Source organism: Crocodylus siamensis, chromosome 4 (assembly GCF_052110815.1).
Source record: "Crocodylus siamensis isolate JL-2025a chromosome 4, ASM5211081v1, whole genome shotgun sequence".
In the NCBI taxonomy this organism is placed as follows: domain Eukaryota; kingdom Metazoa; phylum Chordata; order Crocodylia; family Crocodylidae; genus Crocodylus; species Crocodylus siamensis.
This window is the reverse complement of record NC_143398.1, coordinates 80240679-80263977: the sequence shown is the minus strand read 5'-3', so window position 1 is coordinate 80263977 and position 23299 is coordinate 80240679. Positions and strand designations below refer to the sequence as shown.

Sequence of the window (23299 nt, the reverse complement as noted above, 5' to 3'; positions counted from 1 at the left end):
TCACTGTTTTCAGACATTAATAATCATAACCAAATGTATAATGACTGTCACTCTAAATGACACTCAGTAGCAAATTGTCTCATTTTTCCCCCAGTTGAATGGTAGGCTGCTGGGGAGTCTGTAGGGTCCCTACACCAGGGACTATTCTACCACTGACTGCCTTGGAAGCAGAGATAATAGGATCTGTCCAACCTCCTTCCATACAGTTAAGAATGTAGTGGGGACAGTCATGATCTAGCCCAATAGTGTTATGGCAGGAAGTTTAGAAGATATGAGAGACTCAGCTTGAGATGGAATTTACAGAGCTTATACGTTTCCTGTTACACAGCTAGGAAAAACATAGGAGGTTCAGCTGGATGCAAATCGCTGAGGCAACCTGGTGTTTGAGGTGCTTCATTAAGAAATGGTATGACTATCAGGCATCTTTATGGATAACTTACTTGATATAGGTAGGTGTGTTAAAAAACAGAAAAAATACTATACCAAATATTTTGAAATCTCAATTCTGTACAATACATCATGCTTAGAAACTAGATTTATTTGCAAATGTATTGATCGAATTAATCTGAAGTAGGAAAAATCACATTCAAGAAACAACAGTTGCAAAAAAGACACAGTTATGTTATCATCTTGATAATTTTTCATAGTATATTTTTCACACAAATATGATTTTAGATTTAAATAAGTTACCCATAACACACAGTTACTTATAAACTAAATATACATTGCTTTCTTTTGCTGCATCAGTAATATGAATTTCTCTTAAGTATGTATGGTCTTCTAGCTTTGTTCACATGTAGCTGCCGTTTCAGAATATAAGGGGTTTTCCTCTTCATGATATCTTTCTCTTGGTTTGAATTCTCTGGATCAAAAACTTCTTGCTGAAGTAACTGTAACATATGAATAGAGACATTATAAAATCTATTTTTCTTTAGAATAAAGAAAAGCAGCAAATACATAGACTAAAACAAGTACAGTAATTAATTTGGTAATTAATTAAACTAAAAGAAAAATAATGACTAGGTACATTTGTAAAAATACATTCTCTTGACATTCCCTCTGAGGAGAAAAAAATATCGCAATGCTTCCCACAAGTTAAAATAACATATCTTTAACCTATTTAAAGATATGTAAAGATGCTCCAACTGCCATAATGGCCATAGCAGGAGCATTCACGTTGTATCCCCTGTCAGATGCCAACAAATCTGCTAAATTCTACTAAATACCTTGTAATCAACAGATCAGTTTATGCCAAGAAACTAGACCCAGTTCTAAATGATAGTAGTCATGAAATAACAGGATGTCTAAAGCCAAAACAACGCCAAAGGATAGCCTGTACTTTCTAGTCAGTATTGCACCACCTGATATCAGAAGAAAGGTAGCAAGCCAAAAAGAAATATCAAGGCAGATGGAAGACCATAGGCATCCACTCTAGTCACACAGAATTAACTAAACAGCTTAAAGCATGAAAGAGTTTTGTGACCAGTTTTGCACTGTTGGACATGACAGCTGACAGGGCATGAATCAGGTTATGAAAACAAAGATTATGCACAATCAGGTTAGGTAGGGGTGTGTGAAATGGGCCATATTCGATTTGGATTCGACCTGAATTGGGGACAGTGATGTGATTCATTGATTCAGATCACTGTCCCCGATTCAATTCGGCTAAATCCAAATCTAAAGAGTTGATGCTGATTTGGTGAATCAGCAATTTAGCCATAGACACAGCTTTAAATGTTTATTCTACATACCTCAAGGTACCAGGCATGGCTCGTGAGCTCCGTGATGTGGGTGTGGATGGAGCACCCCACAAGAGCACAGGGGGCCCCCTGGCATGCTCCCCGGTAGACCCAAAAGTGGACCAGATGTGCTTCTGGTCCACTTCCAGGTCTGCTGCAGAGCATGCTGGGGAGCCCCCCGCACTCCTGTGAGATGCTTCATCCACCCCAATGTCTCAGCATTCACAAGCCGCCTGGTACCTTGAGGTATGTAGAAAAAACATTTAAAACTGTGTCTATGTCCAAATCGCTGAATCTCTCTGAATCAATTTGGAGGGTTCTGATTTGATTTGGAGGGATTAAAAGGTCTCTTGATTTGATGTGGATCCAGACAATCGGCTATCAAATTAGGCTAAATGTCCGCCAAATCAAATCAGGGACAGAAGCTTCACACAACCCTAAAATCAGGTACTCTGAAATGGACTTGGGACCCAGGTGGATGTTCCCAGTGGGGCTGATCTAGACTGGCCAACATGGCGATGCTTGATTACGTGCACACAAACTGGAAGATCAAAAACAAACATGATGGAGACTAGAAGGTTGCCTCGCTAGGGGTCACTTGACCCCAGGTATCTTTCCTGCATAGTGCAGGGGGGTTGGATCCAATGATCTTGTGAGGTCCCTTCCAGCCCCTTACATTCTATGAATCCATGGTCAAATGAGGCTATTCTCATTACATGAATATATGCGAGTCTGGTGAAGTGCAGACTATGGAGCACCTGCTCATTTGCCCACTCCTTGGTGGGCCCTGTATGAAGGAGAACTTTGTTATAGCAAAAGAAAGAGACATTGTTTGTGCATGATTCTGGAAAAAAAAGCATCTAGTTTATGGGAAGAACATAAGGAGAAGAAGAAGAACCTGTTTATTAAAACAGGTTGACTCTTTAATCCTATTAAAGAGTCAACCTCAACATTTTAGGACAGAAAAACTGGTTGAAGTCTGGGTTCTATCGAAATGCATAGGTTTTTACCATTGATTTCTATGTGGCAGGATTTCATTCTTACATTTTCAATATCTTGTTCATAAAGCTTCCTGCTGTTTTCATTCTCATATAAATTATTGTGATCTAAGATAAAAATCTGAAGAGATTCTGGATATCCTAGAAATATTTCTATATTCACACTTCAAATACCAAGTGAAATGGGAAATAGGTTAAAAGTCAAACAATATTCAAAATTATTTTTTCAGTTTTGCATGAAGGTTCAATTTTTATTACAACATCTTTCATCCATCAAATTATTCACATGACTAATACCTGAGACTACTGTTACTCTCAGGTAGTACTTCTCAATAACCTTGGTGTTATTGATTATTTGATTAAAAAGTCCTGATTTAAAGGACTTTGTAATCAATCAATAGACGGTCTCTAAATGATTTCAGTAGTCTTTAGAACAGGCTTGCAATAAATAGAATCACCAGAACTTGTCTCATTTACTCAAAGTACTATATTGTTCCTTCTCAACAATGAAGGTCACTCTCAAGCCTACTGCAGTCACCTTCCATTTCACTCCTCCCTTTCTTTTTTACAGCATATATAATATTTCTTTGAAATCCTTTACCTTAATACTAATCTACAACAAAAAATGCTCTTTAGCCATAGCTTCAAGCACCTTTGAAACTGCTGGGCTTCAGCTACTAGAAAATCTGCTTCTACCCCTTTGATAAAAGGACTATCATGGTGGAGAGTGTCAGTTCTACAAGTAAATCCTTTGCACAGCTAAATGTACAGATGAAAAAGAGTTTTGGGGGGGAAAACACCCAAAAATGCAGATTGTTCCAGTTATTTCTTAATATGGTCTCAGCTGCTGCAAAAGAAAACACGCTACTGAGGTTCAGTAGAATGTATGGGCTAAATTCTCACCAATTCTGCACGTAAGGGCAGAGTAGTTGAAAAGACTGGGGAGTGGAAAAAGAAAGTAGATCTAAGCCCATGATTTTCTGGCATAAGATCTTTCCAAGGTTGCATGGAGGTGCCACACAATAATAGCACTGTTAGATATGCAAACCTGATTCACAAGATAAATTCAGACTTCATATAAATGTGACCTGTTGTGGTCTTTCTGAGTTGTTTCCAATAGATAAAATGCTCTATTATTTTTCTGTAGTCAAAAATGAGTAAAAGCTAAGAGCTAGCATTTTCCAAGGGGTGCCTTGATTCTAAATGTTGAGAACCACTGTTCTATGCCATATTTATATGCTCCCCATCCAAGGGCATCTGGTCTTTAAAACAGCCATTGAAATAGCAGATAGTAGTTCTGGTGGAGAAGGCCTTCTGCTAGATGGTGCTCACCTTGGGAATACACTTTCCCTGAAACAAATACTGCAAATAGATTACAGAAGAACCATGAATTAGGCCCAATAATATTTCAAACACATATACATTACTAACTCCTGTTTTCAGTTATACCAGAATCAACTTGGAGTAACTCTTCTAAATGTTAAACAGGTTTTGACTCTACCATGATGCTCATCTTTTATGCGTATGCTTGTTTTTTTGGAATTGCTAGAAATCATGGAAAGGTTATGTAGTTAACATTTTACATTTGTATCTATGTCTTCATTCTTAATCAACCCCAACCCTTAAGAAATTATGCATATTCAAGAGTGGTTCAATGAAACCATCTTGGTGTGCGTGCTATGGTGCATGTTACCAGCCCAGAGATCACAAGTTCAAGGCCATAGCAGAAGCATCCATAGCATGGCTTATTAGATTCAATGAATCTGAGAATTCTGCTAAATGCCTTGCCAGAAGGACATGAAAAATAAAGGAGCCTTGTTGAAGAACACCAAAACAATGGGAGGGGAAATGGAACCACGTGTGTAAAAAGGAGCTGTTTGGAACAAAGTGCTCAAGTCTCTGGGAATGTTCATGTGAAACAGATGCGGGTCTCAGGTTTAAAAGTGTCACTTGGAATAAAAATAAAGGATGAATGCATGTCAAATGATGTGCATTTTCAACATTTTGCTTTACCTCCCAATGCTGAAAAACTCGACTGTGGCAAACTTTTTGGAGCTGGTATATTGTCAGCATTGCTTCCAAACTGAAGCCGTCCAGAGCAGCAGGAAACTGTCTTGTAATGAGATCATCTTCATCAACCTCTGAGGTTTCTTCTGCTTGGTTATTTATGTTGTTTATCATATTGCAAATATTTAGCAGGGTCATTTTCCAGTAAGGAAGTTTTGCCTTGTTAATCTGAAGATACAAATATAAACTAATCAAAAATGTAGAATTAAAAATGTAAAACACACTATTTTCATTAGCAAGAGAATATGACATTCTCAGGCATTTCAGTGATAATCTGGGTATCTGTCAATCAACCCAATATTAACTCAATAGTTAAGGTGTATTGTAATTAGGGAAACTTATTCATTAAATGTGCTAAATCTAATTCATCAATACCTTGCACCACGTATCATCACCTGCAATATTAAAGTAAAGAGCTATCAAACTGGAATGGTAATATAACACATTCACTTTTTACAGGTGTAAAAATGACTATGTGAAATGCAAACCGGTGGAAAATCAGGCCTATTCTCTCAGGACTTGGTGTAGGGAGCATGTTGCAACTTAATAGGGCTGGATTCCAAGCTACAAGATTTTAGGCATTAGAATCCAATCCCCCAGTTCAAAACAAATACCTAAAAATTCCCTATGAAAGGAAATGAAACTCCAGCTCCATGCCAATTTGGCTCATAGACTGCAGAGGAGCCATGGACCTGGTAACTCAGATCTGTAACACCAAGGCAATCCACGTGAAGGGATTCTCCAGAACTGTGAACTCTGGAAACCATGAAATATCAGGCTGCCAAGGACTCATGAGCTTGTGTGCCATAACTACAGAGGTTTCAAGGTGGTGAGGTTCTAGAATCATGGAAGAAGAGCTGTCCAAATAATGAACCCTTTTTCTTCTGGTGACTAAACTGAACATTCAGAAAAGAACTGATTTGGGTCAACATAACATGGATTTTATTTCAGGTTTTCTGCCTAAATCAGATTTTAACCTCCAAAGGAATATTGTGTCCATTTTTTATGGGGATGGAGGGTGAGGGAGGGAAGGATATGATTTAGGCCTTGATTATTTTTACACACATATTCAAAATTAAAAGTCTATTTATTTCTGTAAATGTGAATACAGAATAATTTTGAGAAATGTTGAAGTGAAATATTTGGACATTTTAAAAAAACAAAACAAAATCATTTTGGGCCAAAAATATTCACGGAATTTGACTCAAATTTGCAAATATCTTGCCAAAATGTTCTGAGAAGTTGGAGTATTAGCTTGCGTTTTGATTGCCAGTAGGTCATATCAAATAGGTGCTGCCTCCTCCATTATGTTTTTCCTTCTCTTCATTCATCTCTCCCCTCCCCACTTCTTCTTTAAAACTTTACCCCTACCATCCCACCCCCAGCGAAGAAAGCAGTATGTTGAAATAACAACTGGGGACATAGAAATTCACAAGCCGAGAGAAAGCACAGGATGAGCAGTAATTTTTTGTTCACTGAGTCAATGAAGCCACCAAATGTTGTACCCTGAAGGGTGTATAGAGTATTATAACTGCAAAATTTGTATACATGGATGGATGTATACATGAAAAGAAGGGTGTAGATGGTGTGGTGCATCATCCCATATAACACAACACACATTTTTCTCCATGTAATAAGAAACTAAGGCTATATTAATCCATTTAAGATTGAACCAAAAATAAATATAACTTTATTGGAATGTACATTAATTTACCATATGTAATTTGCTACATTATGTATTAAAACACAAATTAGGCCAAAAAAATTCAAAAGATGTTGTCTCTTTAGTCCTGTAGTCATTAGAATTAAATGTACATCCCTTTCACATTCAGTAAACACCTTGATAATATACTCAATACTTCACTGAAAGTTATTTCCACACTTGAGATAATGTTCATCTGAGGTAATAGTTCCATGCCTGAATTCATATTTTTAGTTAGAGTTAAAAACAACCTACAGGGCTGTGAAATAGGAGCTGCATGACCAAGAGCAGCTAGCAGACAGCAGAACTGCAGAAAGGATAGCTAAATTAGGGGAACATTAAGATAATTTGAAAAAGGAGAGAGGGTTCTTAACACATGTGGAATGAAGAGTTTAGAAGGAATCAGGAAGACTGTGAGCTACAAAGTCAAGTGACTCCCTCACTGCTGCCACTGAGCTTGTTTTAAACTTTGAGTGGACCAGGAATCAAAGGAGAGGGGAGGTACAAGTACACCACTGCAACCCCTTGGATTCACCCCTTATATTAAGCCATGGCATGGTTAGGTAAGTGCGTGGTACTGTATTTAGTTATGTGACTGCTAAACATCCCCATAACTTTCCGCTTCTTTGAGGCACCTTCTTGATGGAGATGAACTTCAGTACAGTCTGTTGATCCTGTGTTTCCAGGGGAAATAATTAAGATAGAAACTGACAAGGGGAGCTGTATAAACTAGCATCTCTGATGGAATTTGTTTTAAGACATTTCTTTTGGACTTTAGTCTTCTTTCAGCTATAAACATGTGTTTTTAAGTGAGCATAATTTAGACCTTTATTAAAAGTACCTTGCTTCTGCAAATTCCCCATAGCTCTTTTAGGTTCACTGATCAAAAGCAGTACTTTGTTTTTAATCTGAAATGTCAATTCATTGTAAATCACTTGAAACTTGTTTATGTTTTGTTTATTTAGGGCTCATCTGTTGCTCCATCCAGATGATATAATGAGGCTGTTAAATTATTTGGAAGGATGTGACAGGTTCAAAATAAGAACAACCTCTTTATTATATGTCTGACTTAATTAGGAGGATGTGGATTAAAATATGTGGAAAATGTCCATTTCATTTTCAAAATCCTCTTTGGTTTACTTTTAAATATTTTTCTATTAAGAATACTGAACATTTCAGCAAAATTATCAGCTTGCTATACATTGTCTTTCACAATATAACAAGAACTCTTAGTGTTTTTTATTAAACTAAATTGTAATAAAAAAAACAAATTATTAGGGAGGTGTGTTAATTTTCAAGTCACCGGTTGGTTTTGCTGGTTGCATCTTCCAAGCTTTTACACAAAGAATGATGATTTCAACATATGGGTGTGTCTTGGGAAAGTTGTGGTAGTCTCCTGTGCAGAGCTGTGGTATCTTTCGGGTCTAAAGTATGTAATCTATCCTAACTGGTTATTTCACCCTTTAAAGAAACATTTCTGATGGCATTGGTAGTATATGAATGTAAGAACTTCTGGCCAGCTCAAAGTTAAGTAGATTTCTTACTGGCTAGACCAGAGAAAGGCTACTTTTGTGCGGGTTCAAAAGTGATAGTCTTTGTAGTGTTATCTGTAACACACACCTAAAATATATTGGTACAATAGACCTGATTCCCACTTATACCACATGTGTCAATTTAACATCTTTGACTTTAGTTTAGTGATTCCTGGTTCATGATAGTGTCAGATCATGTAATGGGTTCATAGGTCTTTAAGAATTCACTGAATAAGTTTATTGTCAATTAAGGGCCAGGTATAGAGATTACACTTTTACTGGTATATGTTATTGGAAACTGGTCTATAGCCATAACCGAACATAAGTTTGGTACACATGGACTGGTTTAAAAAGGCAGAACCAATCTAAGATTTGCTCCCTCCTCCTCCACCCCATACCAAAGGGTGAATATGTGTTTGGTTCACTACTGATCTAAACTACACTGTTTACAGAAAACCGTGTAACTTAAATCAATTCTGCCTTTGGCTTTTTGAATGTCTCTACCTAAGCCAAGAATATGTATAATTTTTCATCAGGAAGTTCTCCAGACAAAGTCCAACCACTGCAGAGGGCAGGCCTCTTTCTCTACAGTAATAGCAAGTGTTAAACTCAGGTAAGATTGTTTATAAGTTATGTGAAATATTCAATAATACTGTGATATACAGACTTGCATTTTGGAGTTTAATAATTCTGGTTCAGTTGCAATGCATGGCATATTTTCCACAAAGTTCTAACAACAGTGGCTAAGTGTTCAAGATACAGTTTGGAAAAAGAAACCATGCAGGAGATGAAAGCACCAAAGGCTCAAAGAATGGAGTTAATAGACTGAAGGTTTTCTTTTTAAAAGACAGGAAGAGTCTGGTAGTGATTTGATATAACAATAGAAGTTTTTTCAGTATGGATCTGGATTTGCAATTTCTTGACGATGACTTAATGTAGTGAATCTGACATCCGGGTCTTCTAATAACAGTATTGAAAGTTGGTGAGTGCAGAAATGTTGGCCTTTTTTCTTACCTTTAATATATTTCAGAATACAAACCAGAAGCTAATATTCTTAAAAATATATGCTAAAATGGAATTTTCTTTGTTTGAGACTGATGACTATAGAGGACTGGAGAAGACCATTAGTTATACCCAAAAATTAGTTCCATGTTAGTTGCTTTCTTTCCATTTCTAGTTAAATAATATTGGTTGTGTACACATGTACTAAGGTGACTTAAAATAAGCCGCCTTGGAATGTATACACATACAGCTCCTTGACATGATGGCATCCATCTTGTGAGCTAAGTCAACTTTACTAATGTGACTTAAGATAATAATGTATCATCTTGTATGATATTTAAGTCAACTCTTCTGCACATACGTTTGTATACTGTAACAGTTAAGTCAACTTAACTTTAAGTTGGCTTAACTGTCAGAAAGTTAATGTGTGTGTATGCATACATTGTGCTGTATAAGTAATGCTACTAGCTGACACATGGATAAATCTTCAATACAAAAATTTGATATTACAAAAATACTTTCAGTTTCTTGCATCCTATACCCACTTCCTTAAGAAAGAAGATTTTTTTTAAAATAAAATAACAAATCATGACTATATTAAAAATCAGATGTCTTGTACCAGAAGCAGCTTATAATGCTGGTCAGGAAATTATAGAAGTAAAGTAGTATCTTAGAAGTTAAGCCATTTTGGTGGTTCCAGTTCATTTTGAACTTTACTTCTTTCTCCGCATCATGAGATTTTACTATTTAGGTGTTTCCTCTTTTGTTCAGTGGGATGCTGGGCTATACCCAAAATATTCAGCTGCAAAAGGTTTGAAAAATCTCTAGGTTAGTGCTTATATGTATCCCATTGATGTAGTATCAAGGTGCCTTCCAAATATTTAAAAAGGAAATACCAGTATAAGTATTTTCTGTTTCCAAAAAGACAGGTTGATGAATTTTGTATGAGCTGGTGTATTGTACAGAATGTATTACATAATGAATACATGTGCAAGTTTCAAATTTGGAGATCATGAGGTCATGAGGTTTTTGCTACCATAGATATTGGGCATCCTCTAGAGCAATGAGGAGTTCCAAAGAAGACCAAGACTGCTGACTAACTTAATAGTTTAAGAACTAGCACCTTGATAGCAGAGCAAAGTACAGAAAAAAAACATTTTCTTCAACCCTTATTCTAACAGCCCCACCTCAGTCTTGCCTGGGTTTGGGCTGTTCTTACTTTAAGTACCAGTTTTAGCTAGGCATTGAGAAAGCTATACATTGTTGTTGTTTATATATTATGTCAAAGAAATAATGGGCGCATCTATACATATCACTGTGACGATGTTGTTACTGCACCGTCTTTTAGTACAACTTTTTGGAAGTACTAAAAGGTGGCGCAGTAACACCCCATACTATGCCATGAGCACTAAACACAGTTATTTTTAGCCACTACATCTCCATAGCAAAATACTATCATGGAGGGAGTGCGTTGGTACAGCAATGTAGCTGTGGCACTGTTTGTGACCGCTAATGCTACGTTACCGTAGTGCTTTGCTAAGGCAATGTAGCATCGTATGTAAAGGCACCCAAAGAGTAGTGATTTTCTTGCATCCTGATGACACTGTATGCTTCTTTGTTTCACTACATCTCCCAAATTTTAAGTGAGATGGGAGAAAATATTGAACCTCAAGAGATTCCACAAATGTGAATTCCAGAGGCAGACAAACTGTTGTCCATTAGCAATCTTTAAGTTTGGTGTTAGAGGAAAGTCTTAAACCATTTCAGAGAACTCCTATTTGATCCCTTCATCTTCTTGGAAATGTGGCAGAAATGGTTATCTGTGGACACGTGTACACATGCACTTTAGTGCATGTTAAACTAACTTAATACACAGTAAAGCAGCACTGACTATACCTGCACTGAAATTAGTGCACAGTAGATTAATTTACTCTGGCGTAGGATACTCCTGTCAGACACAGGTACTATCCTATGCTGCAGTAAATAACTGCACTTAAACTTCTGTGTAGACAGTCATGTCAGGATTAGTTATACCAGTTCAAATTGAGCCAGCGTATATTCAGTTGCATTAATTGCAGGTGTAGGTGCACCCCACTCTATCAAATGGTGCATATGGGCATTTAACAGGCCTTGTTTAACTAAGAATGATCACCATATACTTGGCATGAAAGATCTGTTTTAACTTATTTAGTTTGGGGGCAGAACTCTCAGAAATCAATAACATAAGTGTTTTATATAAATTGGGAATGATACTGCATGTTTTAATGGTGTATTATTGTCTGGGAATATTAGGACTTGGGCTTGTTCTGGATAGGTCCAGGAATTCACAACATGTCTGTGATGAATTTTAATGGACATATCTGGAAGGCCAGATGGTATTAACTTGACTGATCAACTACTCTACTACATGTGTAAATCTAGCTTTAAAAATAAATATATTTACTTTTTCCTTTTAGCATTAAAAACAACCAAAATTCTGAGAACGTAGCTGGTTAGACTTCCAAATTCAACTGCCAACTCCATGACCATGTCAATTAGTGATATATAACAGTAAAATCCTCAGGTGTAATTAGATAGCAGGTGGCAGGCATCCAGTTTAGAAAGACTGGTTAGGCATGATATCCTCCATCCTGAAATGTGCTCACATTCCTTTACACATTTAAAACAGGCAATAGAATCAAAGTTGTGTTCTGATGAAGGCTACAGACAAGCATAACCTGCTTTAAAAAGGAATTTACCATTCCTATAATTGATTACCATGCTGATATTTCATGCGAAGTAGGGCTCTTGTAGAGTTTCATCAAATCTTAACTAGGATGTTGTTATTATGTCCAGGAGCTTGAGACTGCAACGTTGTCACTATACATTAAGTCAAGCATTTCTCTACAAGCAGTTAATTTAATATGGCAAGTATAGAGCGTATGAACTCCTGGACAGAGGAAGAGTTAAATAACAAGTTACATCATGCAGTACAATGCATGACTGTACATGAGAGTCATACTTATGTTGTCAGAGATATCTGTTTTGGCACATTTTAATCAACTGCAAAACAACTCTTTTAGCAATTATGTTGTGTAGTAAAGGGAGGAAGAAACACAGGGATGGATTCCAGCTCAGCTGAAGTCAGTAGCTCGCTTCTCAATCATTTCAATGGATTTAGGATTTTAGAGAGAGGCAGAAGTAAGCCACTGCTTATGGAAGTGTATGCATCTATTGTTTAGTCAGTCTACAAGGTCTACAGTGCCTTCTGCCTCTAGGACTTCAGCCAAAGTCTTATGGGGCTCAGAAACAGATTTCTTTTCAGAGCATTCCACATCCAAATGGGTCTCAGGAAAAGAATCTCCATTAATTCTTTATAACAGGAACAAAACTGGCTTCTGTGGCATCTGGGCCTTGTTATCTTGCCAGTTAGAAATATAACAGTTACATATGAATACATAGGAATTGCCAGACAAGGTCAAGTCAAAGGTTGCTTTAGTGTGATCTCGCCCCTGTTGGTGGCTGATAACAGAGGCTTCTAACAAGGGCTCAGAGCAAGGTGCAAGGATTCTTGACAAAAGCAAATATAGAATAAACCATCCACAATGAGATTTCTTCCTTAACCCAGCAATTAGAATTTCATATGGTTAATTTTTACTGAAACCTTTCATAAACATTTCATATTATTTTTCTGTTGAATCTAAAAAAGTATAGATAATCTCTAACACCTAAAGAATCTTATTTTTAATCCATTCTAGTTTAAAAACATATTTATCGTGGAAGTGTTAAACATGTAAATACTCCCCACATGACTTGTGGAAAACAGTGATACCACTAGTTTTTGGCTACTATCTTCTTGAATGCGTATGTTCAGCTGTGAAAAATTCACTTACGTGAAGCCAAGAAATGTATTACATCCTGTGTATTTGGGGAGATGTACGGGGTATGTGTGCGTGTGCATGCACAAGTGTCAGGTGCTTTAATCACTCACAAAGGAAACATTATTCACTGGATTACTATTTTTGTGGCTATTTGTCTCGTATTTTTCTCTTAAAACTATTATATTATTCTTAAACCAAAATTGACATCTGTTCGTAACAGCTTTTGTTTTCTGAATATGTTAATTTTATATATATATAAAAAGTGTGATAAAATTTCGTTCATGGATTGGACTCAAGGTTAATTTAGCTTTCACCAGACATAATTCTATTAGAAACACATTTTCCACATAAATTTGCATCACTATATATGAAACACAATCTTACTGCTTAATGAAAGTTTCAAAGTTACAAGTGAGAGACCCTTTATTTTTTCTGTGTCACATCAACACCTTTACATTTCCTTTGAACCAGAAGAAACTTTTGCTCCAAAGTAATGTCTTGCATTGAACTTTTAGGTCTAGACCATGGGTTATTACTTTGTGGAAAGACATCTATGTTTGTAATGAGAATTCATGTGCTCTCTACCAGTTATCTAAATGGGAAGAAAAGAATTACCTTTGATGTATACATATTGGTCAATAAATCTGCTTCTAACGCTTTCATTTCCTCCTCTGAATCTGGAAATAAATCAGAAACATATGTTTACTATTTCAGCACAAATCAGAGGCATTTGATTTCAGCATAAAGAATTTAGATGTATCATACTAGGAGTTTTTAGACTTAAATTACAGTAAAAAAAACACACAAGTATCTGGCTGTCTTAAATTATGATCTAGAAAGAATGAGTATAAAGATGCCTTAGGTAAATGCATCACGAAGTAATAAGAAATCTTAACTGAAGTCACTCAGCAGTTTTTTCAGAGCTTTATCCAAATCAATGGGATGACTGGCTTACAAATTTGTCTAGCTGTGAATCAGGTTCATAAACTGCAGTCATTTCAATATACCATTTCCCCCATCTCTTTTCATGTTATGCTACTATAACTTCTTCACTCGTTTCTGTGCCTGAACAAAATTATTTGTCACCTCTGTACACTTTGAAGGCTGGTTTTATAGTTGTACATCTTACAATATTTTTTTAAGATGACAAGAAACTTTAAGTAGAAGTTAAAACATCAGTTAATGGCAGTTATAGAACAGGAATCTGATTTCATAACAGTCATACTGACAGTAAATTTATATAGACAAGAATTTGGCATACTGGTTTTTAATAATATTTTTGTGTGATAATGTTTAATTGTAGTATAATCATTTTTCCACTAATCTGACCCTGGACAGATCACTACTTCTGTTATACTTGACCAGAAAAATATTTTAGATGAATAAAACAAAGTCAGAATAATTCTATTCTGGGCTGAATTACATGAGACATAGTTGTTCTTTTGAAAATATGATAGCCCTCCTAAATGAAAGATGAAGATGAGTACATAGAGTTCATTTAAGACATCTATGCATTTTTTCCCTAAAAATATCAGTAGTCCATAGCCAATAGATGAATTTATTTAGTTAGTTTTTGAAAATAATTGAAGAGACACTTAAATCACATTAACAATGCAATTTAAATATCTACAGTCCTAGCATGATCAATGTGTTCTCCTGTAGCTGTTCTTGACATCATCTGTTGACCAAGTTTGTTTGTTCAGATTCTCCTATGGGGAGGTAACAGCCAATATAATACTCCAAGGTAATTTTAAACTTTCCTATAGTAACATAAGGCTGAAAGAGACATTCTAAGTCATTGACCCCAGTCCACAACTATCAAAAGCAAGCACATCGGGTGATCCTTTTTGACAAGCTCCATTTTAAAAGCAGTAACGTGGTTTTTCTCCTGTGTGCAAATAGAACATGGTTGTTCTTATAACTAAAAACCTTTATGAATTTCCAAGTTAATTTTATTCATGGCCAGTTTATAACCAATTGTCCTCTGGTTGAAAAGCTGTTCTCTCTCCTGAATGTTAACAAGTGTCTGATGTATTTGTTAATAGCAGAATTTTCTCCTCTCGGCATTAGTTTTGTTAGGCTAAACAAGCCATGTTCTTTTTTCTCTTCTTATATGACTCTCTCCTTCCTCTTGATCCTGTTGCTCATGTCATCATTCAGTGTATTCTAGCCTGAATTAATCTATTGTGAATAGGAATTATCAGAATTATACTGACTATATCAGATGAGGTTACTAGTGCCTTCTACAATGGCATTAGTACTTCCCTATCTCCACTGGGTATACTTTAACAGATGTATTCTAGCGGAAGTGTAATGACATGGCAAGGTGCCCAGAGGCAGTGATGACTTCCAGTCACTGCTGCTTCTGCAAACACAACCATGAAGTTTCAGCAAAAGCTGGTTTTTCACACATCCCCATCCCAATCAGCACCTGGGGCAATTGCCCCTGTCACCCCACCCTAATATCCTAGGTTTGCATTAGCCCTTTTTAGAGGCACATTACATGGGTGATTCACAGTCCACTTTTGATCAATGATTACTCCTAAATTCTTCTTGTTTTCTATTGTTTTCAGTAGATGACTACAGCAAGAAACTCTTGTTAGTTGCTAAATGCAGGACCTTGCATTAAGTAGCTCTGAATTTCATCCCATTTCATAGAATCATAGAATCAATGAGTCAGAAGCGACCTAGACAGATCATGTAGTCCGACCCACTGCCATGGGCAGGAAGGAGCACTGGGGATGGCAGGGGTCATAAGACCCCAGCCAGGCGCCTATCCAGTCTCCTCTTGAAGATTTCCAGGGAAGGTGAGAGCACCACCTCTCGGGGAAGCCTATTCCAGGCTCTGGCCACCCTTACAGTGCAGTAGTTCTTCTTAATATCTAACCTAAACCTATCCTCCCTCAGCTTGTGGCCATTGTTCAGACAATGGTGAACAGACTTTCCCCAAGTCCCTGCTGGTGGCCCCTGATAAGGTTGTAGGCAGAATTTCTATTACGCTAGTCCTCAGGTCTTGCCATGCAATTTCCCAACTGCTGTTCATATTAATGTTGTCAGGCTTTGAATGAAAAAATCAAACAAAACCTGTCACAAGACCAGTCCTTGAGAAATTCAGCCAGTAACGTCCTTTCAGCCTTTTTTTCAGTACTATTCACTGTCATCTCGGTAGTTAAAAGCAGTTAGTTTCCTATCCAGCTTATCACCAACAACTATATAGACAGGCTCTTGTTTGGACAAGCATGGAGTTCATATTTATACCAAAATCTCAGACACTGCACAGAACACCTAAATCTTTCTTCAATGTGCCAAGCAAAGAGAATAAGGAAGCCTGGTATGTGTTACTTGGGAGACTATTCCTGGTTCAAAGTTTGCTAAGGTAGGCGACCTGGACTTACAAGCGAGTAAAAAAAAGAAGCAGAAGGAACTGATGCAGAGAGCACAAGCATTGGGAAGGGATGCTGGAGGAGCTCAAGGGAGATATATTAATGGAACGAAATTATGGAGAGCTTTGAACATACATTTTGACTATATCATACTGTATTTTTTCAGCAAAACGGAAATACAGAGTTTGTTTTTCCTTCTTATGATTAGCAACTTAGATGCAGTATGGTATTTGAATTGTACAAGAAGATATGTTTCACTTTAATGTAAACCATATTTTCAAAGGAAAATTAAAATAAATGATCTGTGTCTTAATACTGTAGTCATTAACTTTAGCAAAACCTGTATAATCATTTCCATTCTGAGCTTATTTATCCTCTCTCTCAAGTACAGATAGATTCTGTCTTATTTCCTGTATAGTAAATGACCATTTCAAGTACAGTATATCTAATTCTACTGAATTAAAGCTTACTTCCTCTTGTTACAAGCCTTTTCTGATATAGGGGTAAAAAGTGATATATAAAAACGAAGAATTGTTAACATTATTTTTGCTGTACTGTAAAAAAAAAAAAAAAAGCAAGGGGGATGAATTCTGCATATTGACATTAATCCAAAATTCTCTTCTCTTTAAATAGGAGCAAGGTCAGAGCCAAAGTTATGTAGTTGGCTGTGTTTTTCTTGCATTTTTAAGCATTTTCAAACATCAGTGCCCACTTTACTAATTATACTTTTCAAAAGGTTTCTTTAGCATTCCTTTAATATCTGGCTGGGCACAACACAGGGAAATGTTACTAATATGATACTGAGAATTTTGTTACCTGATATAAAAGTTCACAGGTGGGAAATGTTAAGCTATAAAATAGATCCCAGTATTCCTGAATACACTGTGAAGTGAAGCATTAAAAAGGTAAGTGTGAAAGTTATTTGCATGTGTACTCTTTTAAAGTTTGTCTCATGTTATTTTATTGTATAGATTACAGACTTATCAAAATGCTTTAATACTCGATTAACACCACTGAAAGTTAGCAAGGTTTTGAAATCATTTGTACTGCCTGTGTGTATGCATGTATAATAACCGTTACAGAGTGTTAGTTTTATGAATACACGCATCTGTACCATTTTGCAAAGGAAAATATAAAGCAAACAGCAATTATTGTGTTGCATACAATCTGTCATCCCCTAGCTATATCACATAATTACTCTTGGAAGAGAAAGAGGTGACTTTATCTCCCCATATTGTGAGCTGGGTTTGCACCGATGTAACCCTGCAGCTTTTCATCCCCCAGTCATTTGGCAGCTACTGATAGAGGTAATCTCAGTATACAGAACGCACATCATTGGTTTGGTGCGGGACATATTAAGGCTTCTCATGAGCCGTAGGATGCTTCAGAGATATAAACCAGGTATATTTTCAGCATTCATTAGCGAGTGAATGCCCCCTGGTATATGTTTCTAAATCATTGAATCATAGAAAGTAAGGGTTGGAAGGGACCTCAGGAGCTCATCTAGTCCAACCCCCTGCTCAAAGCAGGAACATCCCCAACTACATCATCCCAGCCAAAGCTTGGTCTAGCCAGGTCTTAAAAAGCTCCAAGGAGAGAGTCCACAACCTCTCTGGGTAACCTGTTCCCGTGTTTTACTATCTTCCTGGTGAGAAAATTCTTCCCTTGCAAACTTCCCTTGCTGCAACTTGAGACCATTGCTTCTTGTTCTGTCATCCTGGTATATGTTTCAAAATGACCCCAAAAGCCCCTTGATATTGCTGCTGTGTGAGACTGAGTGAATATAAAGAAAGAAACTAACAGCAATGACAGGAAAGCTATGCCCTTCAAAACTTATTATGAAGGATGGCTCCCCTGCAGATACAGAAGTATGAGTCTGGAGTTAACTGAGCCCCTTTCTATTGGTAAAATCTGAGGGGGAAATAGCCCTTACAGCCCCTATTACCTGAAAATGACTAGGTGCATTTTAAACCAACTCCCCTCTGAAATAACTACCAGAAAAGGAAGAATAACCCCCTGTCCACTAGGTTTGCCAACTCTGTTTGAAACTATTCGGGGAGGTTTCATCACATGATGCAATGACATCCATGACTTTGCCAGGAAGGCACATGCACATTGCCATGACATTTTAAAAACCCACCGGGCAACTGTATAAGTCAGATTCAACTTTTAATATGTGTTTTAATGAATGCCCTACCATTTATTTCCTGGGTGCCGCTCAGCAGTCTCCAGGAGATCTCTCTTTAAGCCCTAGGGACTCCGGGGCAATCTTGGGAGGGTTGGCAGCCCTAGCGCCCACCGGGGCAGCTGGGCGCAGACCCCACCCTGCCCCAGGAAGTTGCCCCGCACGGCTTACCTGAGCACAGGCTCCAGGAGGTGAAGGCCAGCAGCATCATGCACACCAGTTGGATTCTCATCCTTGCCATCTTCTGCCCTCTAGAAAGTCAAGTCCATAAATACTAAGAAGAGATGGGAGAGGGAGAGGGAGAGGGAGAGACAGACACAGAAAGACAGAGAGAGAGAGAGAGGCGAGTGCAGCTGCTGCTTTGCCTGGAGCTGACTCGGAGGTGTCTGAACCGTCGGGGGGACCCGGACCATTGCCTGACTATATAAGCAGGGCTGTGATGTCACAACAGGACAGCGGTTGTCTCTTAATGAAGCACCCTCCTCCGCCCCCGCCCCGCGCCCGCCCCCCGCCCCGCGCGCCTCAGTGCCGGGCGCAAGTGACGCGCGGCTCTAACTGCTCCGCGCCGCTTGACGCACTCGGCTCCCGGGCGTTTGGCAAACCCGAGGCCCGGGGTCACTCCCCCCCGCCCCTCGCGGCGCGGCCCGTGCGGGCTGCCCGCGGCCCTGGCCCGTCTCCCGGCCCGCGCCAGCGCCTCGTCACTGCCCGCTAGCGCAGCGAGGGCGGCGGGGCTAACATGCACCGACCGCTGGAAACTGACGGCGTGTATGCGGCTGGCCGGGGGTGTGCCGCCCGAGGTCCCTTACTTTTTAAACATCTTTTACATAGGTTTCGTCCCCGCCCCCCGGGTTAATTTGGGAGATACAGAAGAACCAAATTCCTGGGTATTTCTGGGTGTGGGGGCCCTGCGTGTGAAGTATTGTTTCACATCTGAAGTGTAGAACGGGGTGAATGGGTGTGTCTAGGCAGAGAGAGGGGAGAGAGAGGAAACATTCATACATTATATCTATACACACACCACAGCTCCTGGTGTTATATGTAATGTATACTATTAAACTCGTTTAACTTACTATTCAGTATAATAGTTAATATATTAGTATATTAAGCTTGAAGTGTAGGTTTAGGGCCCCCATACCCAGGAATGAATATATATGTGTGTGTGCATGTGTATACATCTCTCTATCTCTCTGTACACAGATAGATGTATACACAGATACACAGATGTATCTCGATAGATAGAGATGTAGATAGGTAGGTAAACTCATTTAATACAATATTCAATATAATAGTTAATATATTAGTATATTAAACTTGAAGTGTAGATATAGGGCCCTCATACCGAGGAATGAATATATGTGTGTGTGTGTACATCTATCTATCTATGTATTGATAGGTAGGTAGGTAGGTAGGTAGATATAAACACACACACATATACATATCTACCCATCTACAGCTCTATCCATCTGTACACGGATAGATGTATACACAGATACACAGATGTATCTAGATAGATTGAGATGTAGATAGGCATATATGTATATGTACATGTGTTTATATATACATATATACACACGTATACATATATATATGTATGTGTGTGTATATGTAGCTAGACACTCACACACACACATACATATCTTCATTCCAGAGTATGGGGGCCTATATAAAATATTTTAAAAATACCCTGTTCCACACTTCAAGTTCAATAATATAGTGATATTATACTAAATATTATATTAATCAAGTGTAATATGTATAACACTAATTACATAATTAATATATAATAATATATTCATCAAGTTTAATATATATAAAATACCGGGGTGGGGGGGAATCTACACAAAAAGTTCTGAAATAACCTTTATGCATATATGCATACGATTTACCCTGTTCTACATTTCAAGTTCAATGCAATAAGTTTTACATTTATGGTAAATTCTTACAGTCCTTGAAACACACACACGCACACCATGTATATAGGGAGTTGTTGTTAGGCTATGGGAGTTGAATTTTCATTAGTGTTGAGCAATCCTGACAGATAGTGTCCCAGTGATTTACTGAGAACAGACTCTAAGATGAGCAGAAACCTAAGGAAATGAATATGTAAAAAATGTAAAATTGAGAATGTAAAAGTAAATGTTTGTTCCCATACAATCATAGTTTGTGCAGATGCTTTCTTTAAACTGGATCAGACAAACTGTATTTTGTATTGGGTAGTGTCTTTGCCTCCATTAGGGGGAGCAATAGAGATATAAGAAAAAATAATTTTCTCCAGGCACTGGCATTAAAGCTTTAAGACCTCTGTAGAGCAATCAGAGCTGTGTTAACTTAACACAGATTCATATTTTATGTAGAGCAACTTCCTAGCTGTGTTTGTATTATTTCCTTGTAACTTTTTTATTCTCCCTTTGTTTCCAGTGTCTATGTTGTAAATGTAAAAAATATTCACAGCAGAAGAACGATAAGGTAATATTTGCATACAAGTACAGATGTACAATACTAAAGAATCACATTGACCCTGGATCAAGTTATTTCTTTGCATGGTGATTTTTTTCCCCTTTATTTAATGTTGATATTGTAATATAAAGCATTTTTATTCTCCTTTTATTTAAGGACTGGTACCCATACTATACATGCCAACAACAAACTCATCAAGTGACAGTTGCTCACATATTGACTGCTTTGTCCACCTCAACAAAGGGAAGTGTTTTCTCTAAAAGTAAAGAGCAAATATAGGCAATTGCAGCAATCCATTATATCTTTCTTCTATATTCTACACATTTATGCACAGTGTTGAAATATATGGCACAGAAGTAAGAGAAAACACGCAAGCACTTAAAAACTCTTTCCATAAAGGGCAACTGCTGGTAAAACCTGAACTAATGCTTCTTCTATCAATTCAAGTTTCACTTTACTCTAAAAATTAAACTTGGAAGCACTATAGACATAAATGCATACATACAAACAGTCCTTGAGTATATTTTTAAGTCTTTGGATTTTAACAGTCAAAAAGGTTGCATGTTATTGAAAGCTTTTCTTCTTATCTTACAACACAAGGATGAGTTCCTGAAATAATCTTCACACTGTACAGTCAGTGTTGTTCTTTCGCACTGTGGTTAAACAGTACATAGTGCATAAAGACCAGTCTTCAGCTGATTTTATCTGTGGGTGTGCTGCTTTTTCTCACAGATCTGTGAATGAGAATCATATTTCACAGATTCATATTTTCTAGTTCTTGCCTCCTGCCATGGATTTCTCCATTAGTGTAATTTCCCATATTCTTAACCTAACTGGAATCTATAGGTTTAGTGGCTTTTCTTTCCCTTGATGAATCAAGTATTGTCAGTTTCAGTGCCAATAAAAGTTATGATCACCTTGCAGGGGGGAGTTGTTGTTTGCTTTTTTTTTTATCCTGGTATTCCCTGGCTTATGAGTCTCTGAGGAATAATTTAAAGTTTTGTCTATATTATGAACTTTTTTATCTTGAAAGTAGTTCTGTTTTTCTCTAACTACTGGCAAATGGCAAGGCTTGAGCACCATGTGTCCAGCATTTCCTGTGCTTCCACATCCCCTTCGTTGCTCATCTGTGCTCTCTTGACATATTAATCTCAAGTGCACTTAGGTCAGTCACACTGATCCAGCACCATTGAGTACTTTCATTCTGTTCTAAGTGGGACTGAGCTGTCTTCTCTTTGTCTATTGCTCCTTTATTTCGTTACCACCCATTCCTTCCCTTGACTGCAGCTTTCCCCAACCACTGTTTCATGCTTATAATATGAGCCATCTTAATGGCTCATTCTCAAAATAAGTTCCTTTCATATCTAGGTCCCTTTCGTATTCTGAAGTGTTTATCTTGCAGGAAAACCTGTTCAATGACAGGCTTTCTAGAAGGTAATTAATTGATTTCTGAAAAGTTCACCTTCACTTTATCTCTGAAGTTCCCTCTTTTTAATTTTAATCATGGGAATGGAATGTATGTTTAGCCTCTTGTAAGCATCACTTAGAATGGGAGAGCTGTCACATCCTCGTGGCATTCAGCCTGCGGTTTGCTGAACATTTCCAGACCCATATGCTACCTTGTATCACAACAATGAAGCATCTGTAAGTAATTAAGGAATGTTGCTTTCTGTTAATGGGACAATAAGAGAACAACAACAACAACAACAAATCATTTGTTTTGGCCCTGTGCAGTCTGTTTGGCTTGTTGCCTATAATAAAGGTGTATAGGTGATACTCTGTATCTATAGGAGGAGAGAAACAACCAGCTAAATGCCCTGAAGTGCAAAAATGTTGAAGTATTGTAGCTCTGAGGGTCCAGCAAGCATGTGAGAAGGAAGGGGTTTTTTTGGTAATATGTTTAATCAGAAAACAGCTGAGACCAAACAAAAGTCACCCTGTGCCTGAAAGCTTGTCTAACATGTCTTCGCAACTGCTTATCCAATAAAAGATACTGCAATAAGACATCATTGTTTTAACTTGTTTTACAGCCAGTCTTCTGTGACATTTTTACATACCTAAGCACTACTTGTGCTTCAAGAAAAGTCTGGACTCATGAATCTTGTAGAGGTTGGTTTCTGAATATAAGTTCCTTAAAGCCAGAGATTTACCTATGCTGTTATATTTTCATAACATGAAAATATGGGTTGCTGTATGTTTTTATTACACTTTGCCTTTTTTAGTGTTCCACATATACTCGTAAATGGCAAAAAAAAAAAGGTCTTCTGAAAGCTGTAAATCACAACCTGGAGTCTGGGCTGATAGAAGAGAGGGGCCAGAAGGCAGCTGTATGACAGCAACATTGATCTGAACCTAAAGCTGCCAAGACAACCCT

At 37.7% G+C, this 23299-nt stretch overlaps 1 protein-coding gene across 1 annotated transcript; it reads right to left on the bottom strand.

Annotated features, from left to right (window-relative positions):
• Window positions 1–517: 517 nt before the first annotated feature.
• On the bottom strand, window positions 518–18949 carry NTS (neurotensin). The gene is made up of 4 exons (XM_090041016.1): window positions 18640–18949; window positions 13516–13577; window positions 4751–4972; window positions 518–890 (listed from the first exon to the last, which is right to left on the bottom strand). Exons 1-4 carry the CDS (start codon window positions 18707–18709, stop codon window positions 744–746), a joined length of 501 nt encoding a protein of 166 aa, XP_089897142.1. The 5' UTR covers window positions 18710–18949; the 3' UTR covers window positions 518–743.
• Between the last annotated feature and the right edge of the window lie 4350 nt (window positions 18950–23299).